This window comes from Microtus oregoni, unplaced genomic scaffold (genome assembly GCF_018167655.1).
Source record: "Microtus oregoni isolate MIOR12 unplaced genomic scaffold, Mior012 000011F_ref0000422, whole genome shotgun sequence".
NCBI classification, from domain to species: Eukaryota; Metazoa; Chordata; class Mammalia; order Rodentia; family Cricetidae; genus Microtus; species Microtus oregoni.
In genome coordinates this window covers 52,194,011-52,212,813 of record NW_024543070.1, presented here as the reverse complement: position 1 = coordinate 52,212,813, position 18,803 = coordinate 52,194,011, and the positions used below count along the sequence as shown (strand labels likewise).

The 18,803-nt window shown below is 45.9% G+C and overlaps 1 protein-coding gene across 1 annotated transcript; it reads right to left on the bottom strand.

Annotated features, from left to right (window-relative positions):
* Window positions 1-246: 246 nt before the first annotated feature.
* Drd1 (dopamine receptor D1) lies at window positions 247-1,929 on the bottom strand. Its single transcript, XM_041660497.1, has one exon. The coding sequence runs from the start codon at window positions 1,669-1,671 to the stop codon at window positions 334-336; it is 1,338 nt and encodes a 445-aa protein (XP_041516431.1). The 5' UTR covers window positions 1,672-1,929; the 3' UTR covers window positions 247-333.
* Between the last annotated feature and the right edge of the window lie 16,874 nt (window positions 1,930-18,803).

The window sequence follows — 18,803 nt, the reverse complement described above, 5'->3', positions numbered from 1 at the left end:
TGTTTGGACACAGCAAACTCAACTCTCTCCCTTCCTTCCTAGGAAAGTTTTGATTTCTAAGTGAAGCTGTTTACGGTTCACTCTTGACTCTAGCTTTTTTTGTAACATCCTAGAGACAATAAGTTTCAAAAATGATTTCAGAGCCAAAGTCACTTCCCCTGCAGCTCTTGGCATGTCCCTAGAAAACACACTGGAAGTGATGCATTTGGAAAGTTTTGCAATTGTTCAGAAGCAACAGAGGGAATCTCATGGTGGCTCACAGTCCCACCAGACTGTAATTCCTTAAGAGCAAGCTCGAGGGAAATCCTAGCTTCAGAGATGAGGACCCAGAATTCAGGTCGGGTGCTGTCCACTGTGTGTGACAGGTTGGATCTTCTCTAGAGAGACATCGGTGTCATAATCCAGTATGACGGATAAGGCCGGGGACAGTTTCTCCAGAGGTTTAGCTATTCCACCTGCCTCCTCCTTCTTCAGATCCTCGGAGGAACCCACGGCATGAGGGATCAGGTAAACCAGATTGCAGTCCTTAGAGATGGAGCCTCGAGGCTCATGGTGGCTGGAAAACACAGCCCCGTTGTTGTTGATGCTAACTGTCTCTATGGCGTTATTCGTCGTAGGACAGAGCTTGTAGCATCCTAAGAGGGTTGAGAATGCCTTTTGGAAATCAGCATTAAAGGCATAGATAATGGGGTTCAAGGAAGAATTTGCCCACCCAAACCACACAAACACATCAAAGGTGATGGAATCGATGCAAAAGGGCTGAGTCTCCTCAGAGCCACAGAAGGGGACCATGCAATTCGAGATGAAGAAGGGGAGCCAGCAGCACACAAACACCCCCATGATCACCGACAGGGTCTTCAGCACTTTAGTCTCTCTCTTGAAGGACATCTTAAAGGAACTTTCTGATTGAGAGCATTCCACGGGGTTGCCATTACCCGTGGTGGTCTGGCAATTCTTGGCATGGACCGCTGCCCTCTCCAAGGCTGAGATGCGCCGGATTTGTTTCTGGGCAATCCTGTAGATACTGGTGTAGGTGACGATCATAATGGCTACGGGGATGTAAAAGCTTATGAGGGAGGATGAAATGGCATACGTCCTGCTCAACCTGGTGTCACAGTTGGCATCCTCGGTGTCTTCCAGGAAAGTGGCATTGTCATCCAAGGGCCACGTGGGTTTTGCCTTGTGCCAGCTTAACTGCACTGGGATAAAGGAGATGAGGACAGACAGAGTCCAGGCTACGCTGATCAAGATGAAGGCTGCCTTGGGGGTCATCTTCCTCTCGTACTGGAAAGGGCTGGAAATAGCCCAGTACCTGTCCACGCTGATCACACAGAGGTTAAGGATGGATGCAGTGGAGCACATGATGTCAAAGGCTACCCAAATGTTGCAAAAGGACCCAAAGGGCCAAAAGCCAGCAATTTCAGCCACGGCTTTCCAGGGCATGACCAAGACAGCCACCAAGAGATCTGACACAGCTAGAGAGATGACAAAGAAGTTGGTCACCTTGGACCGCAGGTGTCGAAACCTGATGACAGCCGCACAGACGAGGGTATTCCCCAGGAGAGTGGACAGGATGAGCAGTGACAGGAAACAGGCCGTAAGGATGCGAAAGGAGAAATCCCTCTCCACGGCCAGCCCTGCTCCATCCATGGTAGAAGTGTTCAGAGCCATTTTCTAGACAGAAAGCACTTCTGGTGGCTTGGTCCTTGTGTTCTTGAGCAGGCTTAGCCAGACTTCCTCTGGTCACTCACCAGGCAGCAGCCCCTTGCCCAGACCCAATTACTGCCCGGACTAAAGGACAGAGATGTTCCATCAGGAGCTTCCCTGTAGCAACCCAAGCCATGCCGGGAAAAGGACCTTCTTGCTTTCCATCTATCTTCTGGGTTCCGTGCTCCAGGTCGCTCTCCCGGGCACTGGCTGATCCCTAGATTCCCCAAGGATAGCACCGCTTTTCAGCATATACTAAGCCTTTAACTCGAGAATCTGCGGCCTCTTCCTGGTCAGTTATAGTCACTTTTCAGGGTTGCTGTCTCTTCCTCTGAGACACAGCCTAAAATACATGTATTTCTCCCCCAAGTCCCTGGAGCCCCATGTATCACGATGCCCTAAAAAGCAAAGGAAAATACAAAGTCGTTCACCAAGATGATATACAGCTCGCATGTTTAGCAACGTTAAATACCAGTTCATCAACTCCTGGGCGAGTCTGTCAAGACCACCTACCTTGCTTTGGGGTCGCCTCTCCCAAAACCTCTGGAGCTCCCAAAGTGAGTCCAGGCGGCCTAGCAAGTGGTTCCCCTCCTGATGCACAAAAAAATTCTCTGGGCTGGATTTGGGTAAGGAATCCCAGACCAGGTACGAAGGAAGCTGTGCCCTCCTGCTACCTTGGCCACCTACACATCGCTGCCCCGGGAGCTCTCAGAGAGGCACCACCAGGGCTGGGACAGCTTTCTGTTTTGTCTGAGGGAACCCAGTGCTTGGCTCCCTTCGGCTCCTAGGTCTTAGGGAAGGACCCCCGAGCCTCCCCGTGGCGCACCCCATCAGCAGTGGCAAGAGCTGCAGGTAGGCAAGGGCATGGGCCACCCGCCTCTGCATCCCCTCCTGGCCCTGGGGATGGGCTCAGCTTGACAGGCAGAGTGGCGGGCTACAGCCACACGTGGGTCCCTGATGGCGCAGCTGGAGCAGAGCTCTGGGACGCCTACGTGATCGCTTTGCCTCCTCTGGCTACCTCGCCCACCCTGGGAACCCCGGATCAAGACAGAACCCAAGGGACAAACCCTGACGTTCAAATCTTTAGTAAGCCGAACTTGGGTCCCTGCACTCAGCGCCTCTCCAGGTCAACCCCAAGTTCCATCCAAAGTTCGGGGTTAAAGCGGACGCTGCCCACACCCACGCCTCGCAAGCCCCGGACAGCTGCCCGCTTCAGTCATTGCGCTGTCTCCGAGTGCCCCGCAACTGGGGTACGAGGAGCCCCGGGACACGGGTGCTTACCGCTCCGGGAGGCCACGCTCCGCGACTCTGCCAAACCTGCGCCAGCTCCCGGGCCGCTCTCTGCGTGTTCCGCCCGCCGAGGCGCTTCTACGGTCAACTCACGAGTGCAGCCCGTGACCCGCGCCCCGCAAGCACCCCGAACGCCGTGCCACATGCTCTGCGGGAATCTGGCGCCCTCTGCCGGCGCCTATGGTTTCCTGCACCCCGCCTGCGCCCTAACTGGAGCAGATCACAGAGACGTCAGCCTATGGTAGCCCCAAGATTCAGGGCTTAGACACTGCTTTCCCCCATCCCCGACAACCAGAATCTGAAAGATTAGAGGCACGGTCTTCCACATTCTGAACTCCTTCACTTAAAATACCACTAAAACTTACAAGAGCAGGACGTCCCTTCGGCTAGCATGTTATTCACTGAGCCAGGATTTCGCCTTTGTGCCCACTGTGTGCCAGGGTTGGAGCAGTAATGAACAATGTGTCATCTTACTCTGCAAGTGAACAAAGACCTTGCATAAACTCAAAAGCCTCTGTGCCCCCCCAAACACACACACACACACACACACACACACACACACACGTGTGCACATACCCTCTGACATTGAACGTCTGGCAAAACTCCTTCCTCACAGGCCTGCACATCTCTAGCTCAACTGTGGAAAACAATGCTCAGAAATGTGTGGGGCTTGTTCAAAGTTAACACATCAGCTAGCGAGCATAGTGACCTGTCCGCCTGACCTCCGCTTGCATGTTCTTCAACACGACCACGTCTAGTATGTAATCCAAAATCTGAACAATTACCACAAGGGCAAAGTGGAGACGGGAATACCTGGCCCCAGGAAATGTGTCAGTGCTTGGAGGAGACATTAGAGAGTCTTCCTATCTCTGTGAAAAGAGATGAACCATGGGACCCGGAAGTCACTCTGCCTGGATTCTCATCCTTACTGATGAGGGCTGCTCTAAGTATTAAATGAGATGCTTATTCCAGAAGGCTTGGGGCACCAGATACAGACCTAGACAAGGATTTCATGGGCAGAAATCCTTCTGAAATCATTTTTATTTTTAAAGAATAGTCCTGTCTCCATGAGAACCACACACCCCAGTGAATGCCAACATTTTCTCTCAGTTATCTAAACAGCCATCCTAATTAGCCAGCAGAAATCTGATCTTGGGCTTAGGTGCAGTACCCATGTGGTTGACACAGATGCTCCTCCACCTGGGCACGTAGTTCTGTCCTCCCACCAGTATCCTTGCTGCCGCACACCAAGTTCCACGGGCTAGCCATCAGATAGATGCCCCAAGAACCCCTTTAGAGCAGCGGTTCTCAACCTGTCGGTCATGATCCCCACAGGGGTCACATATCAGACATCCTGCATGTCAGATATTTATATTACAATTTATAACAGTAGCAAAGTGAGTTATGAAGTAGCAGTGAACTGATTTTATGGTTGGGGGGTCACCACAACATAAGGAACTGTATTAAAGGGCCACGGTGTCAGGAAGATTGACAACCATTTGCCTTAAAGCCTTAAGCCAGCACAGTGCAGCATCCCCAAGTTTCAGCCCCCTGACAGTCACTCTCTAAGCAATTGGAAATTCAGTTCACTATACTTTCTTCCCTTCTTATCAGTACACACAGATTAGGATGTTTCTCGTCCAAGATGGCCGGGTGAGTCTGAAACTGTGTAACTCCTCACACTCTGCCTACCCCGCCACTGTCTGGAATGAGCAAGATAAGGGCACCTTTGACAGCACAGGAAGCGTTGGGGTCCTTTAGGGCAGGACTGAGGAGCATGCTGTAAGAGGAAGAACTCCTTAGGGAGGGAAAGCACTCCTGTAGCTAGCACTTGGAGAAGAGACGGCAGTACAGTGACGCTCTGGGTGGGGGATGCACAGTGACACTCCTTTGGAGGGGAGGCTCTACAGTAACATTCCTAAGAGTATAGCAACAGAAGCTGGAGATGGCAATGGGGACAATCTGAGGGGTAAAACTTCCCTTTAGGGCTGCCCTTGAGCTCCCAAGTCAACAACCCTGGAAATGATCACTGCTCTTTAAATTAAAAGTAGGGTGACAACCATAACAAGACTCTCAGGGGGCATCGCATTGCCTGCAACACCAGTCCCCGGCAAAAGCATTCACGTAAACTGGGAAGAAAGGCTGGTCGTGGTGCACTGGGCAACCATGGTTTCTTTCAACACTGGCAGCTGTTCAGAGAGATCTCTGTTCTAAAATGTCTCTGAGTTATTCTTTTTTTTTTTTTTTTTTTTGGTATTTTTCGAGATAGGGTTTCTCTGTGGCTTTGGAGCCTGTCCTGGAACTAGCTCTGTAGACCAGGCTGGTCTCGAACTCACAGAGATCCGCCTGCCTCTGCCTCCCGAGTGCTGGGATTAAAGGCGTGCGCCACCACCGCCCGGCTCTCTGAGTTATTAAAAGCAGCCCAACCCTGTGTCGGGTGTCACTTTGCTCATGGTAACGCCCTACCACAAGAAAATGTCAGCCATTTTCCATGTCAAAGCATCAAAATGTCTCCTTTTCTATATCAAAGCCAGCAAACAGAAGATGCCTGGGAAGAGCAGAGAAGGAAGAGAAGAAGCAATGTGCTCCTGAAGGGGTGATTTGTTCCTCGTTGCAGGAAACGAAGAGTGTTGGATTAGTCCCCTATGGTTCTGTAACTCAGAAACAGAAACCCAGGACCCTTTCCTGCCAGCTCAGCTCACTGACGTGTGAATGCAATTACTAGAACAGGGAAGAATAAAGGGTAGCTTGAATCTCAGGGTTTCACCGTGCAAGGTGTGATTGTCAGAGGATCCCAAAGTTTGCCTAGAGATTTGGGTTTTTTATTTTGTTTTGTTTTGCTTTGTTCCCCGCCTGCCCCCCTTGGAGTCAAAGTGAAGCAAAGCTTCCATTTTGTTCTTTAAAAATCTCCCTACAAACAGTAAGAACATGAATATAAATGCACGCAGATATTAGCATTTGATCTTGCTGGGAATGTAGACACTAACACAAAAGCATCTTTGTCTCCCAAATCAGCATGTCTTTGAAGCTATACTGTGATTTATGCATGGTGAGGAGGTAGAGATTAAATAATAACTTTTTTATTTGGGGATTGTACAGGTCAGTGGGTACAGAAGGCACTGTCAGACACCTGCACTGACGAGTGTTCTCACATGATGTATGCAGGCAGCTTTGGGATTATTAAAAGTGGCTTTATACCTAAAATGATCGCTTACAGTGCTATGAAGAGAGTAGATGGCTTGGTCATCAGCAAGTAACTAGAATGCTTGTTACATACAACAACACTGGGATCCGTAGTCCCTAGTCTGTTTTCTGCTTCCGTGACTATCTGATAGCTTTAAATCAGTACACTTCCCTTTGGGTAGGTCTTGGCAGCTAGAGTGCATATTGTTTTTGTTATGGTTATTTCGTTCTTTTTTTTCTCTTTCAGAGGGTTAGCTAAGGTTTGATTTTGGTTTTGGAGGTGCCCGGGACTGAACCTAAGACCTCTCACACGCTAGGCAAGTAAACTCCAGCTGAGCCACATTCCAAACCTGAGTTGTTGTATAATGTCACTGCATCTCCTTTATCATTTTATTTTTTATAAGCCATTATATGTCTGTGATACCTTCTGAGTCTGCATCATAGAGATGCAGAAATCCATCTTCTAACAGCCTACATCCAACTGACAGGTTAGCCCATAGATACAAAAGGGCATTATAATGGCGTTCGTCCGGGTCTCCTCAAACATTTATACCTCAAAAGTTGGACCTTTTTAACTCCAAGAGTCCTAGAGTTACCCAGAAAAGGCCTGATTATTTCAGATCTTGCATTGAAGACTTATTGAGTAGAAGAAGGCCATTGTTGATCCACGGCTTTTGTTATAAAAGGGAGACAAGATGGATTTTTCTGTGTCCCTCTGCCCTATGCCCCTTGAGTGGAGGGGTTTTCGAGTCTGGCTGTTGATAGCAGGTACTGACCATGGCCCTTTGTAAGTGCCCATCAAATTCTCCTTTACATTCCCTCATTCTCATGGAGTGGTTAGTTCCCTGATGAACTCAAAAGAGGTTCTCTCTCTCTCTCTCTCTCTCTCTCTCTCTCTCTCTCTGTTTCTCTCCCTTCCCCTCTCTCTTGCAATTTTAGACATTTTCTTTGACTCTTCAGTTTGGAGAGTCTTCCATACTGCATCATGGATGGGAACTTCTCTTGAAGCAGGAAGTGGATGTACCTGTCTGCCGGTATCACCTCCCTGGTCTCCCATCTTGGGGGAATCACTGTCCTCCCTGGGTTCCTATCTAAAGGAACTTTACTGTCCTCTGTTGTTTGATGTCAAAAAGCAAAGAAAGATCTCAACTTTTACATTTTATTCTTGATATTTTTTTATTTAAACCTAAAAAGGCAAAAGATTCTTGGCAGGCAAGGGCAACTGGAGTTGGGGGGTGAACAACACAGCTTGGGGATATGGGTTCTCATTTGGATTTTTTCTTTTAATAACATGTTTTACATCTATATATTCCTGTACAGGCACTCATGTGCCATAGCACACATGTGGAGACCAGAGGACAGACAACTCATGGGACATTTCTCCTTCCACGGTGGGTGAGCATTCTGGGAGTTAAGCTAAGGCTGTCCCACCGAGCAGCAAGCGCCTTTATCAGCTAAGCTGTCTTGCTGTCCCATGGGTTTTCTTTTTCTGCTGACACAGCTCTGCCATTTCATGGTCCTGACCTGCTCTTACACAGGTCCTAGCCCTGGCCCCTCTTGTGGTAAGGACACCCAAGTTCTCTGTCTCCCATCTAAATCCCTTAGTTTGAGAGATGGAGAATCTTATTTGGCCTAGACTGGCTTTGGGGGTCAGGAGCATAGTCAGTTCTTTGATAAGAGATATAACCATTGCAAATGTCAGCATGTCATCATCTATAAATGTCATTGAGCATCTGTTACTAGCCAGCTAGCACGTGCTAAGATCACAGCCCTAAGAAAGCAAACATCTCCATGATCATGGAGTTTCTATTTCAGTGTTAGACGACAGCTACCTTTTGCACACAGGACAGTGTGGGTCCTTCTTGTGTAAAAAGCAAAGAAGGAGCTTAGTAAAAACAAAAAAAAGAAAGAGAAGGAAGACCTAAGCCAAGATACAATAAATGTTAATTCACAAAAGCTTTTTACACTGTGTTCAGAAACTGTCTCAGACCCTACAGAGAGCCTTTTGTACCCAATTATGGACAATATGGTGCCTGACAGGAATCCTTGCGAACATACTGCTGAAACAGAACTCTTCAGGCTGGAAATGGATGCTCTGTGAAGAAACTAAAGCTACGAGAGTTTCCACTGGGCCCAAAAGATATGTGACAGTCCCCAGAGGGACTCTTTGGTTCTGGAAGCAATTCCTGTTCCCAGGCCTTTCCCACGGTTCCTTTGGAAGTTGTCAAATCTTAGGAGGTGGAGTTTCGCTGCAGGAAGTTGGTCATTAGAGGTGGGCCTTGAGGTCTTGAAAACCATTTCTGCATCTGGTTTGCTCACTGCTTCCTGGTCCATTTCCAGCCACCTCTCCAGCTAGTATGACCATCCAGTGAAGTCCCCTGTGCTTAGCATAGCCACGGTGAACTCATGTGGCTCACATTCAGAAAGCAGCCTCTGATCAGGAGGAGGAGGAGGAAGGGCATATGTCGTGTTTTACTTTTATTTAAATGACCTGCGAGCATTGTTTTCATTTGCCTAGGCAGCAAAGAGAAAAGCTGAATACAAAGAGTCCCAGGATTTCTCCCTGACAGGTTAGCCTGCATAATTTACCTGCTAACACATCTTCCCGATCTCATTTATAAAATTCCGTCCTTAACATCAACCACATGCAATAGATTAAACAATCAAGCAGTGTGTCTTTCCCTTCCCTCGATCAACTGCCTGTGTTTGACCCTGGTACACAGATACTGGGGTGGGGGTGGGGGGTTCTCATTTTCTCATTAACAGAGTTCTGTGGCAGCTGGCAGTGATGAGGCCACCGCAATGTGAGTGTGCTTCGAGCAGTTGACGTGGTAAATTTTGTGTTATTTTATCACAATAAGATAAAAAAAAAAAAAGATGTCAGAACTGAACCAACAATAGTGACCCCCTCTGTTAGGTGTTGTTGCTGCACCCCCAGGGTGTTGCTGCTAGTCAGTAAGGCCTGGTGGACCAGAGCTCCTCTCTGGCCTGTGGACTCATCCGTCACCTGCACGATGAAGCCCTCTTGTGGCCTGAGGCAGCCAGTGTTGGCTCATTTTTGCCAGAGAAGATCATCTGAAAAACTGACTGCTGCAAGATGTGGCAGAAGCAAGGAGCATCCTTAATTTACTTTTCCCTGGGTGACATGTGTGCACCCCAGCTCAGTAACAAGTCAAAACCACCGACCTGCAAGGTCTTGGGTTTTAGCCGTGATATAATATTCCATAAGAATCCTGTGTGGATGGAAAGATGGAGGGATGAAAGGGAAATGTGTCTGCCCAAAGCCACAGAACAAAGTTCTGGTTAAGACTCTGTGGACACAATCTCCACTTGGCGAAGAGAGGAAGCTGTGTTGGTCCGTCTTCCGTGGCTACAATGAATATCTAAGATCAGGTTTATTTAAACAGAGCCGAGATGGAATTTTCTCACAGTCCTGGGGATTCTGGAGCATGGGGTGCTTGTCTCCTTGGCTCTTGGGAGAGGACCTCTGACTCTATCACAAAGTGACAGGTCTGAAGGCGGGTGTGTGTGCAAGAAAGAAAGGTCACAGGAGAAGGCAGGGAGTGAGAGAGTGGAGGCCCAGGCATTCTCTTTTCCACAGCTCAGTTTTGCAGGAACTAAGCCAGTCTCTCTAAGAGCCGTGTTAACCCTTCCTACAGCAATGACCTAGGACCCGCTGACCTCCCACTCGGCTTCATATCCTTAAGGTTCTACTGGCTCAGCATGGCGCACTGGAGACTTCTAACACATGAACCTGTGGGGACACAATGAAGCCATATCTGCGGCAATCCTTAACTATAACAGAGTAAGTATTCTATCAATCCCTAGAGAGTCAAAACTAACTCTTCAAACACACAGATTCGGACAAGGAGGCAACATCATTTTTTTTAATTAGAATTTTTTGACTACTTGGAAGAGTGAAAACAAATTCATAAATTGAAACGAAACAGGCTTCGTATCAGTACACATTATTTCTAAATCCAGATTGAGCATATAACTAGTGTATAAGATTCAATGGCAGGGTAAGAGGTCATTAAGCTAACGTACAAATTACAGAATTAATTAGCTGTATGAAACTACATCAAAGCAAAGCCAATTTCCCGAAGATGGGGGTTTCTGAGTCAAAGTCAGCATAAAAATATTTTATTTTCACCCCAGTGTGATAAATGTCATTATTACTGTTCATATTGGTTAAAATGAAACACATCACATACCAAAAAAAAGCAGCAAGAAGGAAATATTGTTCCATTAGTGTCCTCTATGGACCAACTCTGGTGCAAGTTTTATCAGCCTATTTCAAAGGAGAAGACACTTGCCTGAGATCACTCACTAATAAGAGGCACGACTGATTAAAGAAAGCGTCTATCTCCATAATCCTTCACTAATCTACACTGCCTGGTCTGAAGGCTGACCAGGGCGGCTGTTTTACTCTCTGATCTTCAGGCAAGCTATATTTATTAAAATACAAATGAATTACCACCACAGGGCTTCAGGCAGTCACACATGCTGGTTGGTCCCTTTCCCCACCTCTTCTCCAGTTTATCCTTTGACCATTGGCTAATCTGTCCCCTATTCCCAGAATCCTCCCCAGTACACTCCCAGGATGGACCAGTTCCTCTAGGCCTGTCTTCTGCTGAGATCACCTGATTCTAGTCTGGGTTTTCATCCCTTGCTCCTTCAGTATGAATAACTTGATTGGGGAACTGTATCTAACTCACCCCAATGTTCCCAACACCCTGAGCTCAGCCTCACCTAAGATAAACATCTTAGAACATCATGATTGACATGGGGCAGTGAGGAACTGAGAGTTTGGGCCTTGGGATACAGGCCAATCAGCATTATAGCTACAAGCAAGCCTATTTTCATCATTTTTGTTTTTATTCTTTCCAAATAAGGTTTATCGGGATGCATATTTTATATAGGAAAACCCTACATGCAAGGCACAAATTACTGCCCAGAGTCACAAGCCTGGTATGTGACAACTTTGAGCCATATCACCTTAATAATAACTTAGTTGCCAACATTCAAAACACTAGAAAACTTTGCATTGAAAGTCCTGATCTATGGCTTCTGTTGGAGCAAATCAGAAAAGGTGGTCACAGCAAATCCCTCATTCCCACGGTGACACTGTGCACACCCAGTCCTTGGGTGGTGGCTGTGCCATCTTCACTTGGCCCAGAACCATGTCCTGTGTGGCTCTCATTATCCTGACCCTGCTCAGCCTCTGAGCCTTTGACCTCCAGCCTGTGATACTGATTAACCTTGCTTGTGCTGGTTAGTATAAGACCGAGCCTGTGCTGTTAAAGACAGTTAACACAGTGAGACAGATCCTTCTCAATTTCACTGCACGTGGACCATCAAATTGCTTTATTACAAAGCATTTTAAGATTTGTTGTAAACAACATTTTGGTTATTACTGACTTAACTTCATATAAATCTTTCTTTTAAGATTTACCTTTCTTACTGAGCTTGTTTTCTTTTTTTTTTTTGATTTATTTATGTTATGTATATTAGTGCTCTATCTAAATGTACAACTTCATGCCAGAAGAGGGCACCAGATCTCATTACAGATGGTTGTGAGCAACCATGCCATTGCTGGGAATTAAACTTGGGACTTCTGGAAAAGCAGCCAGTGCTCTTAACCGGTGAGTCATCTCTCCAGCCTCTAAGATTTAGTTTATGAGCTTTTTCACTACATACTTCAGACAAATTATGGGTATCATTTATACACATAAACATTATATATTTCTTTAAAATAACATCTCAAAACCATAAAAAGTAACATTTCTAGTGAGTTTTTATCATGTTGCATCTGTTAGAAACTTGATTATATAGACTATATTGTAGTAATAGTAAGTCTGCTCAGAGACTTAATTAGATAGCATATATTTTAGTAATATTAAGTCTAATAGTCGATAGTCATAGAGACTCAAAATTTAGCAAGTTTGTTAGATTTTTATGAAAAATACTGGTTCTAGCTTAATAATTTTATAGTATATATATGCATACCAACTTATGTCTTAAAATATCAAACTTCATAAAATCATTTATAACAAAATGCATTGTAGCACAATTAATAAAAACCCAGAGACAGATATTGGGGTTCAACCTAAAGGTCAGCAAAGCAAAACAGCCAGCCACTGGCTCTTACCTCTACCTCAGTACAAAATGCTTCCAGGAATCTCAGAATGAGACTGACTGAGAGCTGTCTTCTCCCATTTTATATTCTCCAGGCCTGGGATGAAAGGTGTGCACCACTACTGCCCAGTTTCTATGGCAAACTAGTGTGGCTACTGGGATTAAAGGTGTGTGTCACCACTGCCTGGTCTGTAAGGCTGACCAGGGCAGCTGTTTTATTCTCTGATCTTCAGGAAAACTTTATTTATTAAAATACAAATGAAATGCCTCTACACCGCATAATCTGTTACCACTGAGTTAGCATGAGTGACAACTTTATCATTCCTAGAGCAAAAATAGCCTATCCTAACATCCACAAACTATACATGTATTTCCTGTGAAGAAAAGTCTAGAAGCAGCGTAAATCCAGTTCTGTGAATAGACCAGTTCTTCAGTCCTTTACCTTGGTGAATGGTTATGTTTTAACTAGAGGAAATTGCTCATCACAGTACATGCCCCACCCACGGTGGGCACCTGCTTCCTGCCAGTCTCCTCCTATCTGTTAGGCTCTGCTGAATTGCTGGAATCAGAACATTTAGATTGCTCTATCACCGGAGGGAAAACAACCAACCAACATAGCCCTCCCAAGATAAGATGGGATTCTCTACAGCTCTTCACAGGAGGTCGGGAACCTTCCCCATGGGGCCAGCTGCACAATTCCTGCCCCCTCCCCCTTTGTTCACCTGTGGATGACAGGTGCTCCCTTGCTAGCATGCTGTGCGTCTCACTTCCCTTTGTGCTTATACTGTTTTCACTTCCAAGTCTAAGATCTGCCTGAACACAGGGGCTTAAACCTGCTCCATCCGGGGCAGCTCCTCCAGCACTTGGAAGATGCACCATGAGATGATGCATTTGCCATGAGCAGGTTCATATCCATGAGTATAAATCATGAGTGAACAGTAAAGAATTATATTGAACTCTAACTCAAGGAAAGGAAGGAGAGCATAAAACACAGGTGTGTGTCTAACATCATATTTTACAAGTACGTGTTTAATCCAAGGGATGTCCTGTTTGACTGTAGGGATATAAAGCTGGACAAAAAAACTAAGAGTCTTGTTTTAAACGGATTTTACAGATCCCAACTATAGTTTACCAATGGAGCACTCGCCTACCGTGTGTGAGGGACTAAGTTCTGTCTAATCCCTGTGCTTTAAAGTTTCTCATACAAACACTTTGAATAATCCTTACTCCCTGGAGCCTGGTGCCCTGCTGATCTTCGATGTCCACAACTTTGGTCATCTTCACACTAGGCCCTGATATGTGCTTTAACTCACCCTAGGGCTGAAAACACCAAGGCATGGAGAGGTTCAGGTACCAACTGGTCTGGGTTTCATTGACATCAAAACAGAGGTGGACTCAGAAGCCAAGACAGCCTGCCTGCAAGGTTGTCTTGCTGAAGGCACTTTCGTTACTTAGTTACTTTCCTGACTGTGATAAAAAAAAAAAAAGCAACTTAAGAGGGAAAGGGTCTGTTTTGAGTTACTGTTCCAGAGGGAGACAGTCCATCAAGGCAGCGAAGGCATTGTAGCAAAAGCCTGGCTGGTCACACTGTATCCACACTCAGGAAGCAGAAAAGGATAGGAACTAAATCCTGGAGGCCAATTCCCAGGGACTCACTTCCGCCCGCAAGGCTCTACCTCCTTAAAGTTGCATCACCTTCCAAAACAGCACCAGTTTCTGGGGACCAAGCATTCAAACATGTGAGCCTACCTAACAGGGCAGTTCACATTCAAACCACAGCAGGCACAGTGCTGTCTAGAGGGGATATATTCAGACAGAGTGAATAGAACAGTCCATGGCTGTCTAGAGGTGATAATATTCGCACAGTGAACAGACGTTTAAAGGGTTAGAAAAGGAAATATTGGAAGGAAGTGTAATAATTTTTTTAAAAAAATCACCATTCTCTGAGCTAGGGAGATGGCTCACCTGTTAAGAATGTGAACTGTTCTTGCAGAGGGCCTGAATTTGGTCCCAGCACCCATACTGAGCAACTCACAAGAGCCTTTAATTCCTGCTCCAGGGAATCTAACACCCTCTTCTGACCTCTGTAAGTACCTGCATGCACGTGGTGCACATACATTTGTGCAGGCACACACACATGCACATAAATTTTAAATTAATTTTTTAAGTGCAGCCCTTACCTTAAAAGAAATAAGAGGTAGTTCATTTTTGAGCCAAATATGAGCCACCATGACCTAGAAACACAGACAGTTTGCCCCAAATAACACGTTCCAATGTGGAGACTGTTTCACGATTTTTCTAACAAATATAGAATAAAAGAAAGTCACAAACTGCCGCATTTTTCAAACACATTGATGGGAACATCAGTTAGATGGTCCCAGCAAGGTAGGGAAGCCTCTGCTATTGGCCTCAACAACCATCTGAGCGTTCTTGCCTTTACCTTCTGAAAGGTTTTACTATGCTATGGCTAACGAGTGTTGTGATCCAGCTGCCCTCACTCCTCCTGACCGGCAGGGGAACTTCCTTGTGGTCTGTAATTGACAAAGATGTTTGTGTTCTTTCTGGCTGGTGGGTCTCCACAGAAGGAGTAGAAGTATAAAAGTTTGCTGGGCAAAATAAAGGTTGCTGTTCTTCCACCTGAAAAGAAGCCTCCGTGTCTCAATCCCGGCACCCCCCTCCAGTCTTGGCTATCCAGGCTGCGCTGGCTGCAGCAATGGGGTGCTATTAACCGGACTAAAGTTAATTAGTGTCTGTTTCTGTAACATTCCAACTCTGTGCAATTACCAACTTCTAACCAGCCAGCCGGTTTCATGTGGAATCTTTAACGCAGGTGTGGCTTTAGTTTACAGAAAGAGCCTAAAACACTAACAGGGAGATTCAGGGAGGTCCTGGTGAAAATGCACCTGTGCTCTTCCAGGGAGATTCTGGGAGGTCCCGTGCACCTGTTCTCTTCCCATGCCTCTCGAGTATTCTGGCTAGTTTCAGCAGCTTGACACAAGCAACAGCCATCTGAGAGAAGGGATCCTCAATTGAGAAAAGCCTCCGTAAAATTTGGCTTTCAGCAAGCTCTTAGGGTGTTTTCTTAATTAGTGATTGATGTGAGAGGGTCCCACCTGTCATGGGTAGGGTCATCCTTGGGCTAGTGGTTCTGGGTTCTACAAGAAAGTAGGTGAGCAAGCCATGAGGAGCAAGCAAGTAAGTAACACTCTTCCGTGGTCTGCTCCTGCCCTGCTTGAGTTCCTGTCCTGACTGCTTGATGAACAGAGATATGGAGGTATAAGCCAAATAAATCCTTTTCTCCCCAAGTTGTGTTTGGTCTTGGCATTTCATCATAGCAATAGTAACCCTGACTAGGACGTTAAGGTTATATGATTATATATTTCTTTTATTATCAAAAGTATCTTGGACTATGTAAGCCAGAATTGAAAGTGTTCACGGAAGGCTTCATTCACAAAAGGTGCAGAGCGGATTCTCAATGAGTGACCACGCCCTGAAACCTTGACACTGCACTATGTTCAGCAACATCTTCACTCAGATCACTAAACTTTATGATGCTCAGAAATGTGCCCCCCCCCCCGCTTTTGCTGACATCACTGCCGCTCTGTTGAAGCTGTCCCCTGAGTGGCTCAAAGTCCATTCAAGTGCAAAGTTTTCACAGCCTCAGCAGAGCTGGAGAGCAAAACTCCCTGGGCCTTTTGTTTCAATACCAAGCACAGGAGGTTTAGTCCCTCAAAAGCTACTTCTGGGGAAAACCAACCAAACAACAAAGCCCAGCCATTTAAAACAATGCTGAAAGCATGTGGGGATGCCACTTCCTCTTCCTATGCCCCCTCTCATTTCTCCCTCCTTTGTCCACCTATGCCTTCTACTTTTTCAAATTCAGTTCTATTCACCTCAGATTTTTTTTTAGTATTTATTTATTATGTATAGAATATTCTGTCTGTGTGTATGCCTGCAGGTCAGAAGAGGGCACCAGACTCCATTACAGATGGTTGTGAAGCCACCATGTGGTTGCTGGGAACCGAACTCAGGACCTTTGGAAGAGCAGGCAATGCTCTTTACCTCTGAGCCATCTCTCCAGCCCCTCACCTCAGATTTTATCATGAATCCCCAGTCAACTAGGGCTGGAAATCCATCTCAAAAGACATACTCAGGATGGAGAGGTACAGATGATGTCTTGTCCCTAAAACCAGAAGCCCAGGGATGGACCTAGTTTCAGGCCTGGCTAGGCCCAAGGTTTGATGTGACATCTGATCCCCCTCTTAATCATTCAACGTGTTCACTTCTGACTGACAAAAGGGCTGCTTGTCTCCCTTGATTCAAATCCTCAGCTTAGCACCTTCAGTCTGTGTTCATGTGTGGCAGACAGACTGGAGAGGATCGGTGTCTTCCACAGTATTTAATACAAATTCGGGCCAGGAGTCTGTTTGATCCAGTATGGGCCATATACCTGCAGCTGAGGCCGATCTGAGAGGAGAAAGCCCCATAAGGGATCATCTGACAGATTGAATGGAAAGAGGGAGAGCATCTATTCCCAGAAGAATCAAGGTGCTGAAAGGGCAAAGACATATGACAGGGTGCTGCTGAATAATCCCTTTGTACACTAGAAAGATTTGCCGCTGTGATTGATTTAATAAGCAAGCTGACTGGCTAATATCTGAACAGAATAAGGTTAGGCGGGAGAGAATGTTGGAGAAGAAGAAGAGTAGAGGCAAGAGTTGCCAGCCAGCCGGACAGTGGTGGCGCACGCCTTTAATCCCAGCACTTGGGAGGCAGAGGCTGGCGAATCTCTGTGAGTTTGAGGCCAACAGAGCGAGTTCCAGGACAGGCTCCAAGGTTAGACAGAGAAACCCTGTCTCAAAAAAACAAAAAACAAAACAGAAAAAAAAAAAAGAGTTTCCAGCCAGACTCAGAAGAAGCAGGAGATTACTGTACCATGCTAATAAAGGTACCACCACATGGCAGAGCATAAATAAGGAGTATGGGTTAACATAAAATGTAAGAATTAGCTAGCAACAAGCCTGAGCTATAGACTGAGCATTTATAAATAATATTAAGCCTCCAAATCAATTACTTGGGAAGTGGCTACTGGATTTTTGGGACTGGGCAGTCAGAATAGGAAACATCCATTTACAACAGGATTCGGGGGACACCCATTTCTTCACCTTCACAATGTTGCTTGGCATGAATGTGATCTGTTTGTTGCTTGCTTGGACCCACAGACTGCAGCAGAAGTGCAAGTGGCCTCTTCTGTCTTCCCTGCCATCTGCTCCTTTGCTATACAAACATGCCCAGGACCGTCCATGCAGGAAAAGAAACTGGAACAGAGCAAAGGCAGTCAACTGCTCTAGCTAACGCTTCAGATGCAGAGATGAGCAAAGTCCCTAGCCATCTAGGGATGAAGTAAGCTAGCAGAGAACAGGTCAACGAAGCAGAAACACACAGCCAGCCATAGACTTAGTATTAAAGCACATTGTTACTGTTGTACAGCCTGGGGATGTGGAGTTATGATATGTGGTTCCTGTAGCAACAGGAAACTAGTGAGTTGTATCTATCTACTACGCCTTCTGCTCTGCAGCCAATCTGGTGGCCCCTATCTGGCTTGCATAGCCGTAGTTACAGATACTGTTGCAAAGATGTCAAGTTAGAAATTCTACAGTTGCCAAGTTTTACACTTGCTTAATACCATTTGTCTTAAATACTTGTTTGCCTTCTCTCCTTTCTGCCCACTAGCTCTTTGAAAGGTTCTTTTGTGCTTTGCTGGAGGGGGGAGGTGACTTAGTAGGGTTATTATTGCTGTGATGAAACACCTTGACTAAAGGAACTTGGGGAGGAAAGCATCTATTTGGCTTACATTTCCACATCACTATTCATCATCAAAGGAAGTTACTACAGGAACTCAAACAAGGCAGGAACCTGGAGACAGGAGATGATGCAGAAGCCATGGAGGAGTGCTGCTTATTGGTTTACTCTTCATGGCTTGCTCAGCCTGCTTTCTTATAGAACCCAGGACCATTGGCCCAGGGATGATAATACCCACAATGGGTAGTCCCGCCAATAACAATCACTAATTAAGAAAATGTTCCGCAGGCTTGCCTATAGCCTGATCTTATAGGGTATTTTCTCAATTGAGGCTCCCTCGTCTTGGATGACTGTAGTTTGTGTCAACTTGACATAAAACAGTCAAGGATTGGGCCTTTGTTTTCCTTTGCAATCCTTTTTTAATCCATTTTATAATCAGATTAAGGATAGACAGGAGTTCTGAGAACAATGAATACTATTCTAAATATCCATGGAATATTGCCCAGAGTTTTACTTTCCATGTTTGATTTATGAATTCACCTGCAATTGAGTTAGTTTTATGATGGCTAAGGCAGGGAGTCCCCTGATCGCCGTATATTGAGCAAACATCTCACCTTTGCCTTGTGATACAGCAATTCAGGAGCCACATCTTTTGGTGTGGAATTAGTGGGCAGTAAAAGAAG